This window comes from Scyliorhinus torazame, chromosome 15 (genome assembly GCF_047496885.1).
Source record: "Scyliorhinus torazame isolate Kashiwa2021f chromosome 15, sScyTor2.1, whole genome shotgun sequence".
In the NCBI taxonomy this organism is placed as follows: Eukaryota; Metazoa; Chordata; class Chondrichthyes; order Carcharhiniformes; family Scyliorhinidae; genus Scyliorhinus; species Scyliorhinus torazame.
In genome coordinates this window covers 178,314,030-178,336,980 of record NC_092721.1, presented here as the reverse complement: position 1 = coordinate 178,336,980, position 22,951 = coordinate 178,314,030, and the positions used below count along the sequence as shown (strand labels likewise).

The 22,951-nt window shown below is 47.8% G+C and overlaps 1 protein-coding gene across 2 annotated transcripts in view; it reads right to left on the bottom strand.

Annotated features, from left to right (window-relative positions):
• Positions 1–22,951, bottom strand: part of LOC140392028 (nucleoside hydrolase-like) — a 40,790-nt gene that overhangs the window by 13,392 nt on the left and 4,447 nt on the right. For both annotated transcript variants that reach the window (XM_072477203.1, XM_072477204.1), the window contains exons 2-5: positions 20,565–20,761; positions 9,494–9,673; positions 8,648–8,759; positions 2,781–2,917 (exon numbers count right to left, since the gene is read on the bottom strand). In XM_072477203.1, coding sequence (XP_072333304.1) covers positions 2,781–2,917; positions 8,648–8,759; positions 9,494–9,673; positions 20,565–20,747 — 612 coding nt within the window. In that variant the 5' untranslated portion in view covers positions 20,748–20,761. The remainder of the gene's footprint in view (positions 1–2,780; positions 2,918–8,647; positions 8,760–9,493; positions 9,674–20,564; positions 20,762–22,951) is intronic.

Here is a 22,951-nt window from a genome sequence, read left to right as displayed (position 1 = left end):
GTAAAAATGTAAACTATAATGTAAAGATTTTTAAAAAAGATTTAGTATCAGAAAGAGCAAAGCACTGCTCACAATATGGAAATATTGATGACCTTTTATAACTGCTGTGATTTTTCTCAGGAAGCATACTGAATACCTAACAAACAATTAAGAATACAGAATTATATTTGATCTGATTAAGTCGGTATTTCCTGATGTTCCTGTAAGTTTAAAAACACTTTCACTTATCAATTATTAAGGAATTAGAATAAAGGTTGAAAGTGAAAAGAATATAAAAATATTAAGTGAAAGATCAGGAAGTCTTGGTTTGGTAACATCAAGCTGGGGATTTAAAATTCTTTATATTACAAGAAAAGGGAAAGATAGCTCAGAAACCTATGTACAACTTCTTTAATGGCTTAAGAACAAAGAACAGTACAACACAGGAACAAGCCCTTCGGTCCTCCAAGCCCCTCTCCAAGCTCATCTAAACTAAAACCTTCTGCACTTCTGGATCCATATCCCTCTATTCCCATCCTATTCGCGTATTTGTCAAGATGCCTCATAAATGTCGCTACTGTATTTGCTTCCTCAGAAAAGTGGTGGGGAAAGGAGATGGATTGGGCGATGCGCCAGGCTAATCGGTGCCTCAATGTGACTATATGTAAATAAAGAACAGTGCAGCACAGGAACAGGCCCTTGGGCCCTCCAAGCCTGCGCTGGTCACATGCCTACCTAGACCAACCACATGTATCCTTCTATACCCCGTCAGTTCATGCGCCTATCAAGATAATTCTCAAAGGCCGCTAACGTATCTGCCTCAACCACCTCACTTGGCAGTGCAGTCCAGGCCACCACCACCCTCTGTGTGAAAAATCTTCCTCCCGCACATCTCCACTGAACCTGTCCCCCCTCAACTTGAACTTGTGCCCCCTTTGCAATTGTCATTTCTGCCAAGGGAAAAAGCCTCCAACTGTTCACCCTGACTATACCCCTCATAATTTTATAAACTTCTATTAGGTCGCCCCTCAGCTTCCGTCTCTCTAGGGAGAATAATCCCAGTTTATTCAATCTCTCCTCATAGCTAATACCCTCCATACCAGGCAACATCCTATACCATACATCCTATTTTCTATACTCCCTCCAAAGCCTCCACATCCTCCTGGATTTTTCGACGGCCTCAGGCCATACGAGGTTTAATAGGGTAAAAGACTGTACTTTTATTGACTTGCCAGAGAGTGCAGCACTAAAATAAATACTGGAATATTTCCGATCCATGATAATTTTATCAAAAATGAATGGTTCGATGTGGCAAAGTCCTTGTGCCATACTGCCAACTCCTGACACCATGTAGAATATTATGGGGTCCTCAAATTATTGACATCAAGGACTTCCAACAAAGTTTATTCCTAAGCTTGACAGCTACATCCATTACTTGTGCTCTGCCGAAGATCCTAGGGATAACTCCTATGCTCCTGCCACGTGATCTCTTGTGTATCCGCATAATGACATTCTCATGTGACCAGTCAGCCATATTTAATTAACTTCTCAGGATCAACCACTAAAGCACTTCAAAAAACAAGGGCCACAAATTAAAGTTTGTTCGTTGCTGAAAAGTGCAGTGTCTCTCTGCAGGTTCATTGGACAAAAGGCACTAATCCTGCCCTATTCTGATCCTTTGATGGTTTCCTTAGTAAAGGTACCAACTCCTGATTTGTGCTAAAACTCTCATAATTTAATGATAAACATTGTGGTTTATTGAAACATCTTCTTGATCTCTTCTTGATGTATGTGTTACTATTTGCTTGAATTCTTCGATACTACCTAACAGCACAATGAAACATTGCAATTCACCTCTAAGATCCCAGCTTGCTGTCATTACCTTGTGGCAGCTTTACTTTGCTTTTCTTTTTTGTAGAAAGATCATCAGGGAAACCAGTTTCTTTTAAACCTCAACAGAGACCACGGGCGAAATTCTCCGTAATCGGCGCGATGTCCGCCGACCGGCGCCAAAACCGGTGCAAATCAGTCCGGCATCGCGCCGCCCCAAAGGTGCGGAATTCTCCGCATCTTGAGGGGCCGAGCCCTCACCTTGAGGGGCTAGGCCCGCGCCGGACTGATTTCCGCCCCGCCAGCTGGTGGGAAAGGCCTTTGGTGCCCCGCTAGCTGGCGTGAAAATGACATTGCCGGGCGGCACATGCGCGGGAGCGTTAGCGGCTGCTCACGGCATCCCCGCGCATGCGCAGTGGAGGGGGTCTCTTCCGCCTCCGCCATGGTGGAGACCGTGGCGAAGGCGGAAGGAAAAGGGTGCCCCCACGGCACAGGCCCGCCCACGGATCGGTGGGCCCCGATCACGGGCCAGGCCACCGCGGGGGCACCCCACCGGGGCCAGATCGCCCCGCGGCCCCCCCCCCCGGGACCCCGGAGCCCGCCCGCGCCGCCTTGTCCCGCCGGTAAGAGAGGAGGTTTAATCCATGCCGGCGGGACAGGCATTCCAGCAGCGGGACTTCGGCCCATCCGGGCCGGAGAATCGCCGGGGGGGGGGCCCGCCAACCGGCGTGATTCCCGCCCCCGCCGAATCTCCGGTGCCGGAGAATTCGGCAACCAGCGGGGGCGGGATTCACGCCAGCCCCCGGCGATTCTCCGACCCGGCGGGGGGTCGGAGAATCTCGCCTCACACTTCTACTCTTTCACCTGACATCCACCTCATGCTCTGGAGCAATTTCTTTGATGTTCTAAATTAGAAGAAGTGCATTCGCTGATCTTGACTTTGTGTTTAAAATGTATTTTCTACAGCTTACCCAAGGCAGAGCATGACGAAGACAATATTCCCAAGTGGCGATATAGGTGGGACACGCAAAATGATTCAGGACAATATAAGCTGCTTCAGGATCAGCCGCAAAGTTAAACTCAGAACACATTGTCACATTCCCCCTGCCTGAAAAAGATAAAAACTTCAAATTAAATTCATTACACCACAACTGTAAAAACTTCTTAATCCGCATACATTTAGCAGTCTGGTGAAAATAAGTGCTTAGTTTTTATAAGGAAATATATAGGGAGTTATCGCTACCCAATATTATAAAATGCGTATACGTTAAGGAATCAATTACATAATGATACACTTTGTCACATTTCAGAAATTCTGAAAATCTTTCCCTGGATAATACTTGTTAAAACAAACACTACTGAAAATGAAATGAAATGAAAATCGCTTATTGTCACAAGTAGGCTTCAATGACTGTGAAAAGCCCCTAGTCGCCACATTCCGGCGCCTGTTCGGGGAGGCTGGTACGGGAATTGAACCGTGCTGCTGGCCTGCTTGGTCTTCTTTAAAAGCCAGCGATTTAGCCCAGTGTGCTAAACCAGCCCCTGGTGAGCTCAATTTAGCTTTCAAGGGTTTACTTTCACAGGACAGTGTGGCCGAGCCACATAGATTAGAATTGAAATGAGACTTCTAAACCCACCAAAGGTTACCATTCTAGTGCTCACACACATGAATTGTTGCTGCAATAAGGAGGTCTGCCCTAGACTAAAGGGCAGCATTCAGAGGAGTCATTCTGCTTCAGTCAGGTAAGACAACCCACTGATGCGAGAAGTGAAATATATTAATTTCTTTGTGACCTTATATGAAGACAAGTTGTGTTAATTGAAACAAATGTCTGAAATAAAGCAGTGAATCATAGAAAATGCAGTGCAGAAGGAGGACATTCTGCCCATCGAGTCTGCACCAGCACTTGGAAAGAGCACCCTACTTGAACCCACACCTCCACCCCATCCACGTTAACCAGTAGCCCCACCTAACCTGCACATCTTTGGACTGTGGGAGGAAACCGGAGCACCCGGACGATACCCACGCAGACACGGGGAGAAGGTGCAAACTCCATCAATTTGTATTACGCCACTTCTCAAGGCTGCCTTGGGAGAATGAAATACACATTGAAAAGAATGAACATCTTGGGCTGGATTCTCCGATTTTGAGGCTATGTCCCCACGCCAGCGTGGGAACGGTGGCTTTTTACATCAGCAAAAATGGCGTAAATCGACCACCAATCCTCCGTTTGGCTGGGAGCTAGCATCAAGGCAGCGTAGAGCACCCGGCTCTAGCCGCCGCCAATATGGCCCGGAGAATTTCCAGTTCCGTGGTCGCGCATGTACATGCAACATGGCGCCGGCCGCTCGCAGACCTAGCCTGCGAAATAATGCCCCCTTTGGCCGGCTTGCGTGCCCCGGACCACCCCTCAACAGTGCCCCCAGCCCCAGGAAAAGTCCTTCCTGCCCGCGGATCGGCTCTCCCCCGACTGCGGTGGCGCTGGACTGAGTCCGCAGCCACCACGCCGAGTTCCCGACAGATGAGACCACGCCTTTGGGAACTCGGCCAGTCAGGGGCAGAGCATCGGGGGAGCGGGCCTTGGGCAACGTCCTGAGGACGTTGAAACGTCGTTTTGGAGGGGACAGAGCATCTCAAAAGCAGCGGCGCCCCCGATTTGGTCGTAAACTTTGATTCTCCGGCCGTCCGCGTCGGCGACCAGAGAATCCCACCCATTGTTTAAGATGCAAATGAGTACTATTGTCACAAAAACAGAAAATACTGGATAATCACAGAAGGTCTGACAGCATAAAAAGCATCCTATCTGGCTACATCACAGCGAATGTACCATGCCTCCTGCAGCATATGAGGTAGACAACGTTGGTCGAGTAGCACGAATATGTACCATGTACCTGGTGGGTGGTGTTCTCACGTGTAATGGTGGTACCCATGTTGATGATCTGGCACGTCTTGCAGAGGTACCTTGTGTTGCCCTATTAAGTATTTTCTTTTATTTCCTTTTCTTTTCATGTACTTAATGATCTGTTGAGCTGCTCGCAGAAAAATACTTTTCACTGTACCTTGGTCCACGTGACAGTAACCAAAATCCAGATTGCCAGGTAGTGTCGTGGTCGCTGTTCTCCTGAAGGCTGGGTAGTTTGCTGCAAACAATGGTCTGTTTGAGGTTGCGCAGTTGTTTGAAGGCAAGTAGTGAGGGTGTAGGGATGGCCTTGGCAAGACCTTCGTCTTCATCATGTTGAAGGCTGGGAAGAAGATGTCGTAGTTCCTCCGCTCCGGGGAAGTACTGGACGACGAAGGGTACTCTGTCAGTTGTGTCCCAGGTTTGTCTTCTGAGGTGGTCAGTGCGTTTTTTTGCTGTGGCGCGTTGGGACTGTCGATCGATGAGTCGAGCGCCATATCCCATTCTTACGAAGGCCTCTTTCAGCATCTGTAGATGTCTGTTATGTTCCTCCTCGTCTGAGCAGATCCTGTGTATACGGAGCGCTAGTCATAGGGGATGGCTTCTTTAATGTGTTCAGGGTGGAAGCTGGAGAAGTGGAGCATCGTGAGGTTATCCGTGGGCTTGCAATAAAGCAAAGTGATGAGGTGACTGTCCTTGATAGAGATGAGTGTGACCAAGAATACAACTGATTCCGGAGAGTAGTCCATGGTGAGTCTGATGGTGGGATGGAACTTATTGATGTCATTGAGTAGTTGTTTCAGTGATTCTTCGCCATGGGTCCAAAGGAAAAAAATTTAATTGATGTATCTGATGTTTAACATCGGTTGAAGGTCCTGTGCGGTGAGGAGGTCTTGTTCGAACTTGTGCATGAATATGTTGGCGTATTGAGGTGCACATTTGGGCCCCATTGCTGTTCCGTGTATCTGGATGAAGAACCTGTTGTCGAAGGTGAAGAAGTGTGATCCAGGATGAAGCGGATGAGTTGTAGAATTGCATCTCTCCAACCGACTGTCCTGGCTTGAGACAATTCACACTTCTTTAACCTGTGATTATCCCTCTCTCCAGTTGCACCATCTGGGCCTGTAAAGACTTAATTACCTGCAAAGGCTCGCATTCCAAAGTATCATCTTGCATCAACACTGCAATGAAGTTATGAGAAAAGCCCCTAGCCACCACATATCGGCACCTGTTAGGGTACATGGAGGGAGAATTACGTAATATGTCCAAATTACCTAACAGCTTGTCTTTCGGGACTTGTGGGGGGAAACCGCAGTATCCCACGCAGACGCGGGGAGAAGGTGCAGACTCCGCAGAGACAATGACTCAAGCCTGGGACCTGGTGCTGTGAAGCAACAGTGCTTACCACTGTTGGCCCTTGAAGTGGGGATGGACCCATAGTCAAAAGGGAAAGAAAGACAACTTTAAAACTGGCCCATCCTGAGGCTGCAATTTTCAAGTGCTGGGCCTTTACCTTCTTGATGGGCCATGACTCTGGGAAGGGAAGCCTAGGCTAGTGGGTTGAGTGGATGTCAAGTTAACACGGTCTGAAGGATCTAACAACATGCCTGTGAGTTCACAAGAGAATATCTCAACTCTAATAGAGAAGCATGACAGCAATGAAAAAACCTTAGCATATCAAGTTAGCATATCATATCATTCAGCCACCAATCTTTAACATTCCTTCAGTCTGACAGCTAAGCTAATTATGCCCACTAACTCACCACTAATGTGTGAGCGTCACTGATTACAGATCATCAGTTAACCCTGTGCTCGCTGACCTCCCCATTCTGCCAGCGCCATAGTTTCCCAGCACCATACTCTGAGAGGCGAGCACATACACCCTCCCCGACAGAGGGCAAGGGCAAACAGGCCCTCCCATGGTGAGGCAATGGCACAGTATTATTGTCGCTGGTCTGGTAATCCAGAGACCCAGGACAATGCTCTGGAGACCCGGGTTTGAATCCCACCACAGGGAGAGCGTGCAGACTCAGCACAGACAGTGACCAAGCCAGGAATCGAATCTGGGGCCCTGGAGCTGTGAAGCAACAATGCTACCCACTGTGCTACCATGCTGCCCGGTATATGGTCGTGGTCGTGGGTATGGAAGGTGTTGTCTAAGGAACCTTGGCGAGTTACTGCAGTGCATCTTGTAGATGGTACTCATGGCTGCCACTGTTCATCGGTAGTGAAGGGTTTGAATGTTTATGGAAGGGGGAGCAATCAAGGGGGCTCTTTGTCCTGGATGGTGTCGAGCTTCTTGAGTATTGTTGGAGCTGCACTCATCCAGGCAAGTGGCGAGGATTCCATTACACTCCTGGCTTGTGCCTTGTACATGGTGACAGGCCTTTGGGGCATCAGAAAGTGAGTTACTTGCTGTACGATTCCTAGCCTTTGACCTGCCCTGGTAGCCACAGTATTAATATGGCTGGTCCAGTTCAGTTTCTGATCAATGGCAACCCCAAGGATGTTGATTGTGGGGGATTCAGCGATGGTAATGCCATTGAATCTCAAGGAACAATGGTTAGATCCTCTCTTGTAGGAGATGATCATTGCCTGGCACTTGCGTGGTGCAGATGTAACTTGCCACTTGTCAACCCAAGCCCGGATATTGTCCAGGTCTTGTTGAATTTGGACACGGATTGCTTCATTATCTGAGGAGTCGCGAATGGTGCTGAACATCGTGCAGTCATCCACAAACACCTGACTGGATCATAGCCGCACATTTCCTGATTGGATCATAGCAGAGTCACCTATGAAAGGACACCTGAGGCACATCACCTGACTGGATCATAGCAGAGTCCTGGCCTCCAGCAGTTCACCAAATGACAGTTGCCTGGACACCTTGCATCTGCCTGCAGTGGATCAGAGAGAGTGATGTGCTCACCAGATTGCGATCCCTAAAGCCTCTCTATTACTCAGTCCCACCAAGATGTGTGCCTGAGCTGGTGAACCTTGTAGCTGAAAGCCGTGTTGCCTCTTCGATCTCAAAGTCTGAAAATTCATCCTCTCTGGTGTCTGTGGTGGACTCCTGTGCCTGGCTGATGGAGGCACTGGGTTTCTCCCCTGACGAACCTGCAAGAGAAGGTAGAAGTCATTATAAGATGGCAGGGCCATCACAATAGACCAGACAGGGCTCACGTTAGCTTGGTTTGAGTGTTAGGGTGATGAGAGGGTTACCTGGCAGAATGGAGGAGATCATTCATCCTTTTATGGCTCTGGGAGATGGCGCTTACCATCGCTGCCAGCGCCTCATATGCGGGGTTAGTGACTTTGTTCAAGGGTCTCCTTCTAGTCTGCGGGAACAAAATGTGCCACGTTCCTGCGTGGCATACAGCAGTCTGCTAAGGCATGTCTTCGTGAATCTTGGGGCTGACTTCTTAGCAGTCATTCCCTGCCTGAGACCATGAAGAAGTGGCTGAGAGAGCTGAGGCGGCCTTCAAATTGCATGCCCCACTGATGGAAGTGCTCAGATGATAGCAGGACAGGCACGGAGGTGGCGTGAATCCTGTGTAAAATGTTTTTTTCCTAAGTGGCTAAAAATATGGCATGGAAACCCACCAATGCCGCCTTTTCTGCCCAAAACCACATCGCCAAGACATGAAAAAATTCTGTTCCTACATTATAATCTGAAGAATATTGTTTTCAGAGTTTCCCCTGTGACTCATTGGGGAAGTGCACACTTTACTAACTGATGTGCCATAAAACATTGATCTCAGTATACTCTCACCATCAGCCAGCAAGGAGCTGAACCTAGAACACCGCCCCCCCCCCACCCCCAACATCCCAACCCTTTATCATTAAAAGTACATGTAATAAATATCAAGAGAGGAGTGGGTCAAATTCAAGTGTGAGGTCATCCAGCTGAGAGAATTATGCAAATAAGTTCCCAGACATACTTTCTGTGTTTCCGCCCATGATGTACAGATGTTTTAACTTGGATGGAAAGGTGGGATCCATTTTAAATGCCAATGCAACATTGGTCAGGGGACCAATAGCCACAAGAGAAACCTGTGGAGTAACAAACAAGTGACTGAGAGATGTTAAAGTTATAGTAGACTGGGACAATTGTAAAATAGAACAGTTATTATCATTCTTTATCCATCTTACACACTCCGGTTAATTTTATATTTCGACTTGTAGTTCAAATTTCAGTTTGATGTTCAACCGTGCCGGTTCTTATTAAACAAGCTTTAGGTGACCTTACCACGTCACTGGATGCAACCTCGGCAAAATCTGCTAGCAATTGTTACGTCCACAAAAATCTGATGTGATTGGTAATGTAGATCATTCAGTCCTGTCCAGCCAGGGACAGGAGGTTTTCTGATATCAGTATGAGCATCCATTTTAAACTTCCCATCTGGAAGGAATTGTAAGGGTATATAGAGGAAAGCTAAATATTCTAGCAGGAAAGTTCGGAACGTGTACGGCATAATCTAAGAATTAGAGCAAGTCTGTTCAGTGGTGATGTCAGAAAGCATTCCTATGTGCACAGCGTAGTGGAAATCTGAAAGTTTATTTCCAAATAAACTGTTCACATTAGGTTAACTGAAAATTTCAAAATTGAGACTGCGAGATTTTTTTTTTAGGCAAGGTTAAGGATTATGGAAGCAAGGATGTTAAGTAAGATACAGATCAGTAATGATCTAATTGAATAAAGGAACAGATACAGGGCTGAATGGCCTATTCCTGTTCTATATTCACTGACGACGAACATTTCATTTCCTGATACCTATAAGTCTCACCTGACCAGCATATTCAGTGGCTATTCTTATCATGGCAGTAACTGCATGTTCTGCTTGTATGTGTTCCAACCCTGGAGCATTAGGATCTGGAACATCACCCAGACCATCCTTCCCATGGTACTGACTGGCATTTAGCTGACCTTCAAGGAGAGACTTACTTGCACCTCGGAACACAGGAATCTGCAATTATAAGGATAAAAATAATTAACAGTATTTGTGAGGGATGAAATTCAATAATTGTAATGACGTGGTATAAAGACATGGGGCGGGATTCTCTGTCCCGCTGCATCAGTTTTCTGGTGCGGCGCACCCCTGCCAATTGCAGGATTCTCCATCTTGCCAGCTGGCCAAGGGATTTCCCACTGTGGGCAGCCCCACGCCGTCGGGAAATCCCCAGGCGTGTGTGCGTTGCCGGCGCAATGGAGAATCCAGCCCATGGATTTTGGAATTTGTTAAAGTTCTCTGCCACTGGACATGCCATGGGAAAAATTTCTGGCCATCGAGCTGACCCATCACTCATCCCAAATTCAAAGTCACTTGCGTGGAAGAGGTGAATGACCGTACCCTCTTTCGCACTGCCTGTGTATCTGCCCATCAAAGTGGCTTGATACTCTATAGTTTGGGAGAAGAGAAAGGGACATTTTTTAAAATCTCCTTTCTCCTGGTGTTGCTTTCCAAACAGCAATCGGTGATCAACTGGAAGTTGTAAACTATATTAAATCCCAGCTTCTGTAACACGCAAGCATTCTTTATATTGGCCACAGCAAAATTGTAGCTGTTTATGTTTAATTGTGAACATCATCCCAGCAATTCTGCATATTTTACTGTTGTCAGGACGGGAGCGACGTGCACAAGGAGCATCCACTTCACCAAATAGAATTTTGAACATCAGAACCTGGGGCCACTTCAAACTGACCACCTCTCACACCACCCCCTCTCCCCACCATCACCGCTTCGCTTCCACATTACCCCTGCTCCATCACCACATCACATGACATCCAAGTTGTTCTAACTTCCTAAAACCAAGAATTTGGGGAGTTTTCTTTTGAGTCCACTTACATTGTTACACAAAGTCGACAGAGCAATTTTTCCTCCTTTGTTATGAGCCCTTAATTTTACAAGTCTAATCAGACAGAATATGTATGCACGTCAAACTGAATCTGGTACATTTTTAAAAACGAAAACTCATGAGGTGGTGCGGAATTCAAAATAAACTTGATAGCTGGAAAATATTGAAAGTTAAATAATCAGATAAAATTCACACAGTTGCTTGACTATGTATGAAATTCAAATACATAATTAACCTAGAATCAGAAGTCAGGGCTGCATTAGATTGTACCAATAAGATGTTGCTATTTCCTCTGGTATTGCAATAAATATGGGAGTGCTTGGGTGTAGAAATACTTCACCACATTAGTTTTATATCAAGACACTAGCTGGATAAATACTTCCTGCAGAGGGTGGTGATCATGCTAATCCCGAAGGGAAAGGACCTGTTGGAGTGTGGGTCATGTAGGCCCAGATCACTGTTAAACATGGATGTGAAATGTTGGCCAAGTTAGTGGCAGGGAGGATGGAAGCATACGTTCCGGGGGGTGGTCGCAATGAACCAAATGGGTTTTGTAAAGGGCAGGCAGCTTTCCAGTAACATTAGACGGTTATTAAACTTGATCATAACCCCGTCAAAGGGACGGGTACCAGAGGTAATGGTCTTTATGGACCTGGATAAGGCTTTTGACCGGGTGGAGTGGCGGTACCTGTTTGAAATTCTGGGACGGTTTGGGTTTGGGCCTAAGTTTGTGTCTGTTTTATGTGGCCACGGTGGCGCGTGTACGGACAAACGAGATGAGTTCATGGAGCTTCGGGTCACACCGAGGAACGAGACACGGGTGTCTCCTGTCGCCGCTGTTGTTCGCACTGGCGAAAGAGCCCTTGGCAATAGCCCTTAGGTGGTCAATAGAGTGGCAGGGGTTTGTGAGGGGGAGTAGGGAACACCGGGTGCCACTGTACACGTACATCCTGCTGCTGTTCGCGTCAGACCCATTGGAGAGGATGGGGAGAATTATGAACATACTAGAGAGGTTCAGGCATTCTCAGGCTATAAGTTGAATGTCAGAAAGAGTGAGGTGTTTCTGGGGAGCCAATCATGTGGCGTTGCCATTGAGGGTAGCCAGGGACAGGTGCAGGTATTTGGGAGTTCAGGTGACGGGGGAGTAGGCGACGAAGCACAAGTGGAACCTGACAAAGCAAATAGGCCAATGTACAAAAAAATGTGTATGAATGTTAAAAAGACAAGCCTAAAGGCACATATCTGAATGCATGGAGCATTCTCAATAGGGTCTCTTATAATCATGGAATTTACAGTGCAGAAGAAGGCTATCCGGCCCATCGAGTCTGCACAACCTTGGAAAGAGCACCCTACTTAAACACACATCTCCACCCCATCCCTGTAATCCAGCAACCCTACCTAAACTTTTGGACACTAAGGGGCAATTTAGTGTGGCCAATCCGCCTAACATGCATGTCTTTGGACTATAGGAGGAAACAGAAGCACCTGGAGAAAATCCACGCAGACACAGGGGGAAAATGCAAACTCCACACAGACAGTCACCCAAGGCCAGAATTGAGCCCGGATCCTGGGAGCTTTGAGGCAGCAATGCTAATTGCTGTGCCACCGTGCCGCCCAAAAGTGGACAAATTAACATTGATAGTTGATATAAACAGGCATATGTTTGAGGTTATGAAGACATGGCTGCAAGGTGACCAAGGCTGGGAACTGAATATCCAAGGATACTTAATATTTGGGAAGGATAGGCAAAAAGGAAAAGGAGGTATGGGTGGCATTGTTACTTAAGGATGAAATCAGTGCAATTGTGAGAGAGGCTATTGGCTCAGGGGATCTAGATGTAGAATCAAAGTGGGTGAAACTAAGAAGCAACAAGGGTCGGAAACCATTAGTGGGAGTTGTCTACAGGCCTCCAAACAGTAGTGGTAAGGTAGGGATGGCATAAACAGAAAATCAGAGATACTTGTAACAAGGATGCTACAGTAATCATGGGTGACTTTAATCTAAATATAGATTGGGCAAAACCAAATTAACAATAATACTGTGGTGGATGAATTCCTGGAGTGTGTACGAGATGGTCATTTGGACCGATATGTTGAGAAACCAACTCGGGAACATGCGATTCTAGATTTTGCATTATGCAATAATAATCATTAATAATCCAGTAGTGCAGGGGAAACAGTAACCATCACATGATAGAATTCTTAATTTGGATGGAAAGTGAAGAGGTCTGATCTGAAACTAGGTCCTAAACCTAGTCCCCCCCCCCCCCCCCCCCCCCATGGTGAGTTGATGTGTGTCCATGCCGGGTTCTGCATCACTCCAATTGGGAGTGTACACGTTCCAGGACACCACTAACCATAACACACTGTCTCCCTGGGTCCGTAACCGAGTTTGTTGCCATGAAGGCTGTCCTCTTGTTTAGTAGTATGACTACCCCCTTACCATCATCCCGGGACACGATTGGTGCGATTGTCCCACCCAGCTTTTTCTTATCCACAGTCGGTCCTTCTCCCTCAGGTGTGTCTCCTGGAGGAATAGAACATCAGCCCTCAGACTTTTCGGATGGGCAAAGACTTTGGATGTTTTCACTGGGCCGTTAAACCACTGAGGTTCCAGGTGACTATCTTGATGGGGGGGGGGTTGCTGTCCCCCCACCCCTCTCCTGCTGGGTCAACCAAGGAGGCTATTCGATCACTCTGGTCGGTTGGCACTTTCTCCAGGTCTCTGATTACCACCTCTTGTGCCTCCAACCGTTGCTCTGTCTTTTCTGGCGCCACCTTGAAGGGGGCCAGGGCATCCCCGACCGCCACCATCACTGTTACCACCTTTTCAAACTTGATGGCATCCCTGTATTTTTGTAGCTCCAGAGTCAGGAGGTCCATCCACTCGCTGATCGGTGGGTGGTCCGGCGTGAGCACCAGTGACCCAACCTTCTCAGGTGGGGCCGGCTCCAACTCGTCCCACGTGCTCGCCGATGTCCTGTTCTTCCTCTGTAGGCTTTTGCTGATTCAACCGTCTTTTCGGGTCCCAGAGATGTTCCTGGGCATTTCTCGGAAGTTGTGGTGGTCTTGGAGGGGGTTGGGGCTTCAACAGGTATATTTTTCAACAGGCCTATTTTCGTGCTAAAAGTGACGATTTTCTGAGTTCCCGGAGGAGAGTCACTTTTCCTGCTCCGCTCAGCACATCCCCGCCCCGGGGTGGCAAATTTAACTCTCTATTTAGAAAAGGAGTGGGAGAGAGAGAACTGGAAATTACAGACCAGTTAGTGTAATATCAACAATAGGGAAAATACTAGAGTCTATAGAGGCCTCTCGTGAGATTTAATGGCCTCGTTACACCTCGTGAGACCTAATGATATCTCGAGCGGTGTGGTAATCTGGGTCCCGCCCACAATGGGTCTCGAGTCCCGAGCAAGCCCCATTTAGCACTGGTTCTCCAGCAACGTAGATCAGGCGGTGGGGTGGTTCTCTCCCAGGCAACTGGGGCCACCTGGGCGATTGGGCTCTGGGCAGGATGGTACCCTGGTACCCCTGATGTGACCCGGGCACTGTGGCAATGCCAGATTGGCAGTGCTACCTAGGCACCTTGGAAGTGCCACCTGTGTGCTACTCTGGCACCGCCAGGGTGCCCAGGTGGCACTGACAGGGGTGCTGCCAAAGTACCAGGCTGGCAGTGCCAAGGTGTCCGGGTGGATCTTGTCCACACTTTGGATTGGGTCCAGGATGCCCTGCAGTTATGAGGTGGGGTGCAGGGGGCTCGAGGACCCCATCATTGGTGTATTGGGGGGTTTGGAAGGCTACGGTGCCCCAATCTCTTTCTGCACTGGTGAGTGGAGCTCGTTAGCGCAGGAAATAGGACTAAATGTGGCCTGGGTGGGGCGTTCTTTGCCGAGGCCCAGAAATGGAGCAGAGTCGGGCAGCACAGCAGCACAGTGGTTAGCACTGCTGCTTCACGGCCTGAGGACCCAGGTTCGATCCTGGCCCTGGGTCACTGTCCAGGTGGAGTTTGAACATTCTCCCCGTGTCTTCGAGGGTCTCACCCCCACAATCCAAAGATGTGCAGGGTAGGTGCATTGGCCATGCTAAATTGCCCCTTAGTTGGAAAAAAATAATTGGGTACGCAAAATTTATATTTAAAAAAAAGAAGCAGAGTCCCCTTTAATAGCGGGGTCGTTTTCGGCACCAACAGTGCCGGGAAACCGGTTCCGGCTAAACGCGCCCAACATGGGACTCTGTTCCATTTCTATTAAATCGCGGCCCATGTTTGAGAAACCCGCTGGAGTTTTTTCAGAACATAACTAATATAACCGAGAAGGATGAACCAATGGATGTTGTACATTTGAATTTTGAGAAAGCTTTTGACAAAGTCCCACAGAAGAGGGTTGTGTGCAAAATCAAAGCACAAGGGATGGGATGGGGTAATATAGTGGCATGGATTGAGAATTTGTTCGCAGACAGGAAACAGAGAGTAGGAATAAATGCATCTTTTTTGAAGTGAAAAATGTTGACTAGTGTGGTCCCGCAGGGATCAAAGAAGAATACAGTACAGGAACAGGCCCTTCGGCCCTCCAAGCCTGCACCGGTCATGATACCAACCTTTGCCAAAACCCTCATCACTTCCTTCAGCCATATCTCTCTATGCTCAATCAATCCATGTGTTTGTCAAGATGCCTTTTGAACGCCATTAATGTATCTGCTTCCACAACCTCCCCTGGCAACGCGTTCCAGGCACTCACCACCCTCTGCGTAAAAAACCTGCCTCGCACATCTCCTCTAAACTTTGCCCCACAGACCTTAAACCTATGCCCCCTGGTGACTGATTCCTCCACCCTCAGAAAGAGTGCCTGCCTTCCACTCTACCCAAGCCCCTCATAATATTGTAGACCTCTATCAGGTCACCTCTCAACCTCTGTCTTTCTGATGAAAACAGTCCGCGTCTATTCAGCCTCTCCACATGGCTAACACCCTCCAGACCAGGCAACATCCTGGTAAACCTCCTGTGCACCCTCTCCAAAGCGTCCACATCCTTCTGGTAGTGTGGCGACCAGTGCTTGGGACCCAGCTATTCCCAAAATACATCAATGATTTGGATGATGGAACCAAATGAAATAGTTCCCAGTTTGCTGGTGACATGAAACTTGGTGGAAATGTGAGTGGTGAGGAAGATGTTAAGAGGCTTCAGACAAGTTGTGTAAGTGGGCAAATACTTGGTAGCTGCAGTAAATATGAAGTTATCCACTTTGGACAGAGAAACAAAATAGCAGAGTATTATTTAAATGGCGATAGATTGGTAAATGTTGACTTACAAAGGGACCTTTGTACACCAGTCACTGAAAGCAGGCTTGTAGTATATCAAACAGTTAGGAAGGCAAATGGTTTGTTGGCCTTCATTGCAAGAGGAATTGAGTTCAGCAGCAAGGATGATGTACTATAGCTGTACAGAGCCTTGGTGAGATCACATCTGCAACACTGTGTGCAGCTTTTGTCTCCTTATCTAGGTAAGGATATGCTTGCCATGAGGGAGTGCAGCAAAGGTTCACCAGGCTGATTCCTGGGATGGCAGGATTGTCTTATGAGGAGAGGTTAAGTCGACTGAGCCTGTATTTAAAATTTAAAAGAATGAGAGGCGAGCTAATTGAAAAGTATGAAATTCTGAGAGGGTTGGACAGAATGGATGCAGGGATGCTGTTTCCTCTGGTAGGGGTGTCTAGACAAGGGGTCACAGTCTCAGGATACAGGGTAGGCTGTTTAGGACTGAGAGAGAACATAGAACATAGAACAATACAGCGCAGTACAGGCCCTTCGGCCCACGATGTTGCACCGAAACAAAAGCCATCTAACCTACACTATGCCATTATCATCCATAAGTTTATCCAATAAACTTTTAAATGCCCTCAATGTTGGCGAGTTCACTACTGTAGCAGGTAGGGCATTCCACGGCCTCACTACTCTTTGCGTAAAGAACCTACCTCTGACCTCTGTCCTATATCTATTACCCCTCAGTTTAAAGTTATGTCCCCTCGTGCCAGCCATATCCATCCGCGGGAGAAGGCTCTCACTGTCCACCCTATCCAACCCCCTGATCATTTTGTATGCCTCTATTAAGTCTCCTCTTAACCTTCTTCTCTCCAACGAAAACAACCTCAAGTCCATCAGCCTTTCCTCATAAGATTTTCCCTCCATACCAGGCAACATCCTGGTAAATCTCCTCTGCACCTGCTCCAAAGCCTCCACGTCCTTCCTATAATGCGGTGACCAGAACTGTACGCAATACTCCAAATGCGGCCGTACCAGAGTTCTGTACAGCTGCAACATGACCTCCCGACTCCGGAACTCAATCCCTCTACCAATAAAGGCCAACACGCCATAGGCCTTCTTCACAACCCTATCAACCTGGGTGGCAACTTTCAGGGATCTATGTACATGGACACCTAGATCCCTCTGCTCATCCACACTTTCAAGAACTTTATCATTAGCCAAATATTCTGCATTCCTGTTATTCCTTCCAAAGTGAATCACCTCACACTTCTCTACATTAAACTCCATTTGCCACCTCTCAGCCCAGTTCTGCAGCTTATCTATATCCCTCTGTAACCTGCTACATCCTTCCACACTATCGACAACACCACCGACTTTAGTATCGTCTGCAAATTTACTCACCCACCCTTCTGCGCCTTCCTCTAGGTCATTGATAAAAATGACAAACAGCAACGGCCCCAGAACAGATCCTTGTGGTACTCCACTTGTGACTGTACTCCATTCTGAACATTTCCCATCAACCACCACCCTCTGTTTTCTTTCAGCTAGCCAATTTCTGATCCACATCTCTAAATCACCCTCAATCCCCAGCCTCCGTATTTTTTGCAATAGCCTACCGTGGGAACCTTATCAAATGCTTTGCTGAAATCCATATACACCACATTAACTGCTCTACCCTTGTCTACCTGTTCAGTCACCTTCTCAAAGAACTCAATAAGGTTTGTGAGGCATGACCTACCCTTCACAAAGCCATGCTGACTATCCCTGATCATATTATTCCTATCTAGATGATTATAAATCTTGTCTCTTATAATCCCCTCCAAGACTTTACCCACTAGAGACGTGAGGCTCACCGGTCTATAGTTGCCAGGGTTGTCTCTGCTCCCCTTTTTGAACAAAGGGACCACATTTGCTGTCCTCCAGTCCTCTGGCACTATTCCTGTAGCCAATGATGACATAAAAATCAAAGCCAAAGGTCCAGCAATCTCTTCCCTGGCCTCCCATAGAATCCTAGGATAAATCCCATCAGGTCCCGGGGACTTATCTATTTTCAGCCTGTCCAGAATTGCCAACACCTCTTCCCTACGTACCTCAATGCCATCTATTCTATTAGCCTGGGGCTCAGCATTCTCCTCCACAACATTATCTTTTTCCTGAGTGAATACTGACGAAAAATATTCATTTAGTATCTCGCCTATCTCTTCAGACTCCACACACAATTTCCCATTCCTGTCCTTGACTGGTCCTACTCTTTCCCTAGTCATTCGCTTATTCCTGACATACCTATAGAAAGCTTTTGGGTTTTCCTTGATCCTTCCTGCCAAATACTTCTCATGTCCCCTCCTTGCTCGTCTTAGCTCTCTCTTTAGATCCTTCCTCGCTACCTTGTAACTATCCATCGCCCCAACCGAAACTTCACACCTCATCTTCACATAGGCCTCCTTCTTCCTCTTAACAAGAGATTCCACTTCTTTGGTAAACCACGGTGCCCTCGCTCGACGCCTTCCTCCCTGTCTGACCGGTACATACTTATCAAGAACACGCAGTAGCTGATCCTTGAACAAGCCCCACTTATCCAGTGTGCCCAACACTTGCAGCCTACTTCTCCACCTTATCCCCCCCAAGTCACGTCTAATGGCATCATAATTGCCCTTCCCCCAGCTATAACTCTTGCCCTGCGGTGTATACTTATCCCTTTCCATCATTAACGTAAACGTCACCGAATTGTGGTCACTGTCCCCAAAGTGCTCTCCTACCTCCAAATCCAACACCTGGCCTGGTTCATTACCCAAAACCAAATCCAACGTGGCCTCGCCTCTTGTTGGCCTGTCAACATATTGTTTCAGGAAACCCTCCTGCACACACTGTACAAAAAACGACCCATCTATTGTACTCGAACTATATCTTTTCCAGTCAATATTTGGAAAGTTAAAGTCTCCCATAATAACTACCCTGTTACTTTCGCTCTTATCCAGAATCATCTTCGCCATCCTTTCCTCGACATCCCTAGAACTATTAGGAGGCCTATAAAAAACTCCCAACAGGGTGACCTCTCCTTTCCTGTTTCTAACTTCAGCCCATACTACCTCGGAAGAAGAGTCCCCATCTAGCATCCTCTCCGCCACCGTAATACTGCTCTTGACTAGCAGCGCCACACCTCCCCCTCTTTTGCCTCCTTCTCTGAGCTTACGAAAACACCTAAACCCCGGAACCTGCAACATCCATTCCTGTCCCTGCTCTATCCATGTCTCCGAAATGGCCACAACATCGAAGTCCCAGGTACCAACCCATGCTGCCAGTTCCCCTACCTTGTTTCGTATACTCCTGGCATTGAAGTAGACACACTTCAAACCACCTACCTGAACACTGGCCCCCTCCTGCGACATCAAATCTGTGCTCCTGACCTCTATACTCTCATTCTCCCTTACCCGAAAACTACAATCCAGGTTCCCATGTCCCTGCTGCATTAGTTTAAACCCCCCCAAAGAGCACTAACAAATCTCCCCCCCAGGATATTTGTGCCCCTCAGGTTCAGGTGTAGACCATCCTGTCTGTAGAGGTCCCACCTTCCCCAGAAAGAGCCCCAGTTATCCAGAAATCTGAATCCCTCCCGCCTGCACCATCCCTGTAGCCACGTGTTTAAATGCTCTCTCTCCCTATTCCTCATCTCATTATCACGTGGCACGGGCAACAACCCAGAGATAACAACTCTGTTTGTTCTAGTTCTGAGCTTCCATCCTAGCTCCCTGAAAGCCTGCCTGACATCCTTGTCCCCTTTCCTACCTATGTCGTTAGTGCCAATGTGGACCACGACTTGGGGCTGCTCCCCCTCCCCCTAAGGACCCGGAAAACACGATCCGAGACATCACGTACCCTTGCACCTGGGAGGCAACATACCAAACGTGAGTCTCTCACGCTCCCACAAAATCTCCTATCTGTGCCCCTGACTATAGAGTCCCCAATTACTAATGCTCTGCTCCTCTCCCCCCTTCCCTTCTGAGCAACAGGGACAGACTCCGTGCCAGAGGCCCGTACCCCATGGCTTACCCCTGGTAAGTCGTCCCCCCCACAAGTATCCAAAGCGGTATACTTGTTTCTCAGGGGAACGACCGCAGGGGATCCCTGCACTGACTGCTTTTTCCCAGTCCCTCTTACAGTTACAGAGATGAGGAGTCTTCACTCAGGGTGATCAGAATGCTGTGGGAGCCAAATCACTGAATACATTTAAGAAGGAGGTGGACAGATTTCTAGACTCTCAAGGCATCTCAGGGTATTTGGAGTGTGCAGGAGTATGGTATTGAGATAGACGATCAGCCATGATAATATTGTATGAAGGAACAGGCTCAAAGGGCTGAAGGGCCTACTCCTGTTCCTCTTTTCTAAGTTTCGAAGATATTACAAACAAGGGCTGGTAGAAGTTTGGAGCACTCTTCACAAATGGCAACTGATGCAAGATCAATTGCAAATGTTAATGCTGAGACTTTTCGTTAACCAAAGTTATGGATATGGGCAACGGCAAATATACGGAATTAGGACACAGATCAGCAATGGACGCATTGCATTGTGGAACAGGCTCGAGGGACTAAAAGGCCTACTCCAGTTTTTATGTTTCGCAAAAGCATAACCTTTTTGTCATAGATCTGAATTTTATACAGTAGAATAACATTAATTTCTAAAAACCACAAATGAAGAAGATTCTAATCACTGTAAAATGTTATCTTTACCCAGAATTTTCATCACCTACCTCTGTGCACTGGCAAACATTTAACACCCGAAATACATTTTTGCACACATTTTCAACTGTTGTGTTTCCATGAGTACATGTTATACCCAGGATTTGCACATTAGGAGCCGCAAGAGCCATCATCATCGCTTGGGCATCATCCACTCCACAGTCGAGATCCACAAGCAACAGTTTCTTTGCCATTTCAGAACCTCCCCCTGAAAAAAGTGTAAGATTGAGTTTAAAACAGTATCAATTGGCTGATGTTTTGGGTTAATATTTCTGGTGGCAGGCACGGAGCACTGGTGAATGAATGAGTAGCTATGAATGTAACAAATGGCAAAACTGTTCATTTGCCGTTGACTGCAAAATCCGAGGTGTTATGTGAACACAAAGTTGATATTAGAGTTTCATATTACTCAGTGCATTGCTCCTGATTAACTCAACAAGAACCAAGCTCCTGATAGTTTAAAGTACAGGATTTATTAGGTACACTTCTGGCCAGTTTTTCAGTGCAGTGGCAAAGGTTACCATAAATTGGCCCTTGAAATCACTCCGGGCATCAGCTTTTTGGCAAGGCAAGGCCAGCATTTATTGCCCATCCCTAATTGCAATTCATTTAACATTTCAGATGTTCATTTCGCGGCTTTGTGATGTGAAACAAGGCCAACAGCATGGGTTCAATTCCCCGAGGTTATTCTCAACCTTGCCCCTCGCATGAGGCGTGGTGATCTTCATCATCAGTTAGCTCTCCTCAACGGGAAAGGCAGCCAGCTTATGGTCATCTGCGACTGTGGCAACTTTACTTTACTTCATTAGTCACCATTCCTGTGATGAGCTTTATATTCCAGATTTGTTAACTGAATTGAAATTCCACCAGCTGCTGTGATGCCCAGAGCATTTGCTGGGTCTCTGAATTATTAGTGCACTTTACTACTGCAGCTACACCTCTGAAAGCAAGTTAATTTGTGCCACAACACGGGGGGAATGTTCTGCTGACGGGGGAGGGACTTTTGCTGCGGGACAAGAGGGAGGTCGGGTCGGAGGCTGCCTGGGGGCGGGCCTGCGGATGCGTGGAGCGCGGGCTGGAGACTGGCCCAAGAAAGGTGATGGCTGATCGGCGGAGGGGGGCGAGAAGCCCCCCAACCAGGCTGATCACATGAAACGTAAGAGGGCTAAATGAGCCGGTTAAGAGGGCACGCGCGTTCACGCATTTGAGGGGACTGAAGGACTGTGTTGCAGGAGACGCACCTTAGAGTAACTGACCAGGTCAGGCTAAGGAAGTATTGGGTCGGACAGGTTTTCCACTCGGGGCTGGACTCTAAGACTAGAGGAGTCGCGATCCTGATTAATAAGCGAGTGTCATTCGAGGTGGGAAGAATACTTGCGGATGTGGGGGGTCGGTACATTATGGTCAGTGGGAAGCTGGAGGGGCTGCCGGTAGTACTCATGAATGTGTACGCGCCAAATTGGGATGATGTGGAGTTCATAAGGAGGATGCTGGGGAAGATCCCAAACCTGGATTTGCATAAGCGGGTCATGGGGGGGACTTCAACACAGTCATTAACCCAGGGCTAGACCGGTCTAGCTCAAGGACAGGCAGGGTGCCGGCAATGGCAAAGGAGCTAAAGGGGTTTATGAAGCAGATGGTGGGGGGGTGTGGACCCATGGAGAATAGGGCGGCCGAGAGTGAAGGAGTTCCCCTTCTACTCACACGTGCATAGAGTGTACTCCCGGATTGACTTTTTATCCTGAATAGGGTTTTACTGACGGGGGTAGTGGACACTGAGTATTCAGCGATCACGATCTCGGATCATGCCCCGCACTGGGTTGACCTACAGGTGAGCAAGGAGGGTAGCCAGCGCCTGCACTGGAGGCTGGACGTGGGACTTTTAGCTGATGAGTAGGTGTGTGGGCGGCTGACGAAATGTATCCAGAACTACCTGGAAGTCAACGACACGGGGGAAGTTTCGGCTGCAGTGGTCTGGGAGGCGCTGAAGGCGGTGGTTAGAGGGGAGTTGATCTCGATGCGGGCCCACAGGGAGAAGGCAGACAGAGCAGAGACGGACCGACTGATAAAGGAAATACTACAGGTTGACAGGAGGTATGCGGAGACCCCAAAGGCAGAGCTTCTAAGGGAACGAGGGATGCTACAGGCAGAGTTTGGCTTGTTAACTACAAGGAAAGCGATGGTGCAGCTGAGGAAGGAAAGGGGGGCGATCGATGAATATGGGGAGAAGGCCAGTAGAATGCTTGCGCAGCAGCTTAGAAACCGGGAGGCGGCCAGTGAGATTGGGAAAGTAAGGGCCAGGGATGGGAACCTGGTCGGAGATCCAGCTGGGGTTAATAAGGCGTTTGAGGAATTCTACAGCAGGCTGTATGAGTCGGAACCCCCAGCTGGGCCGGAA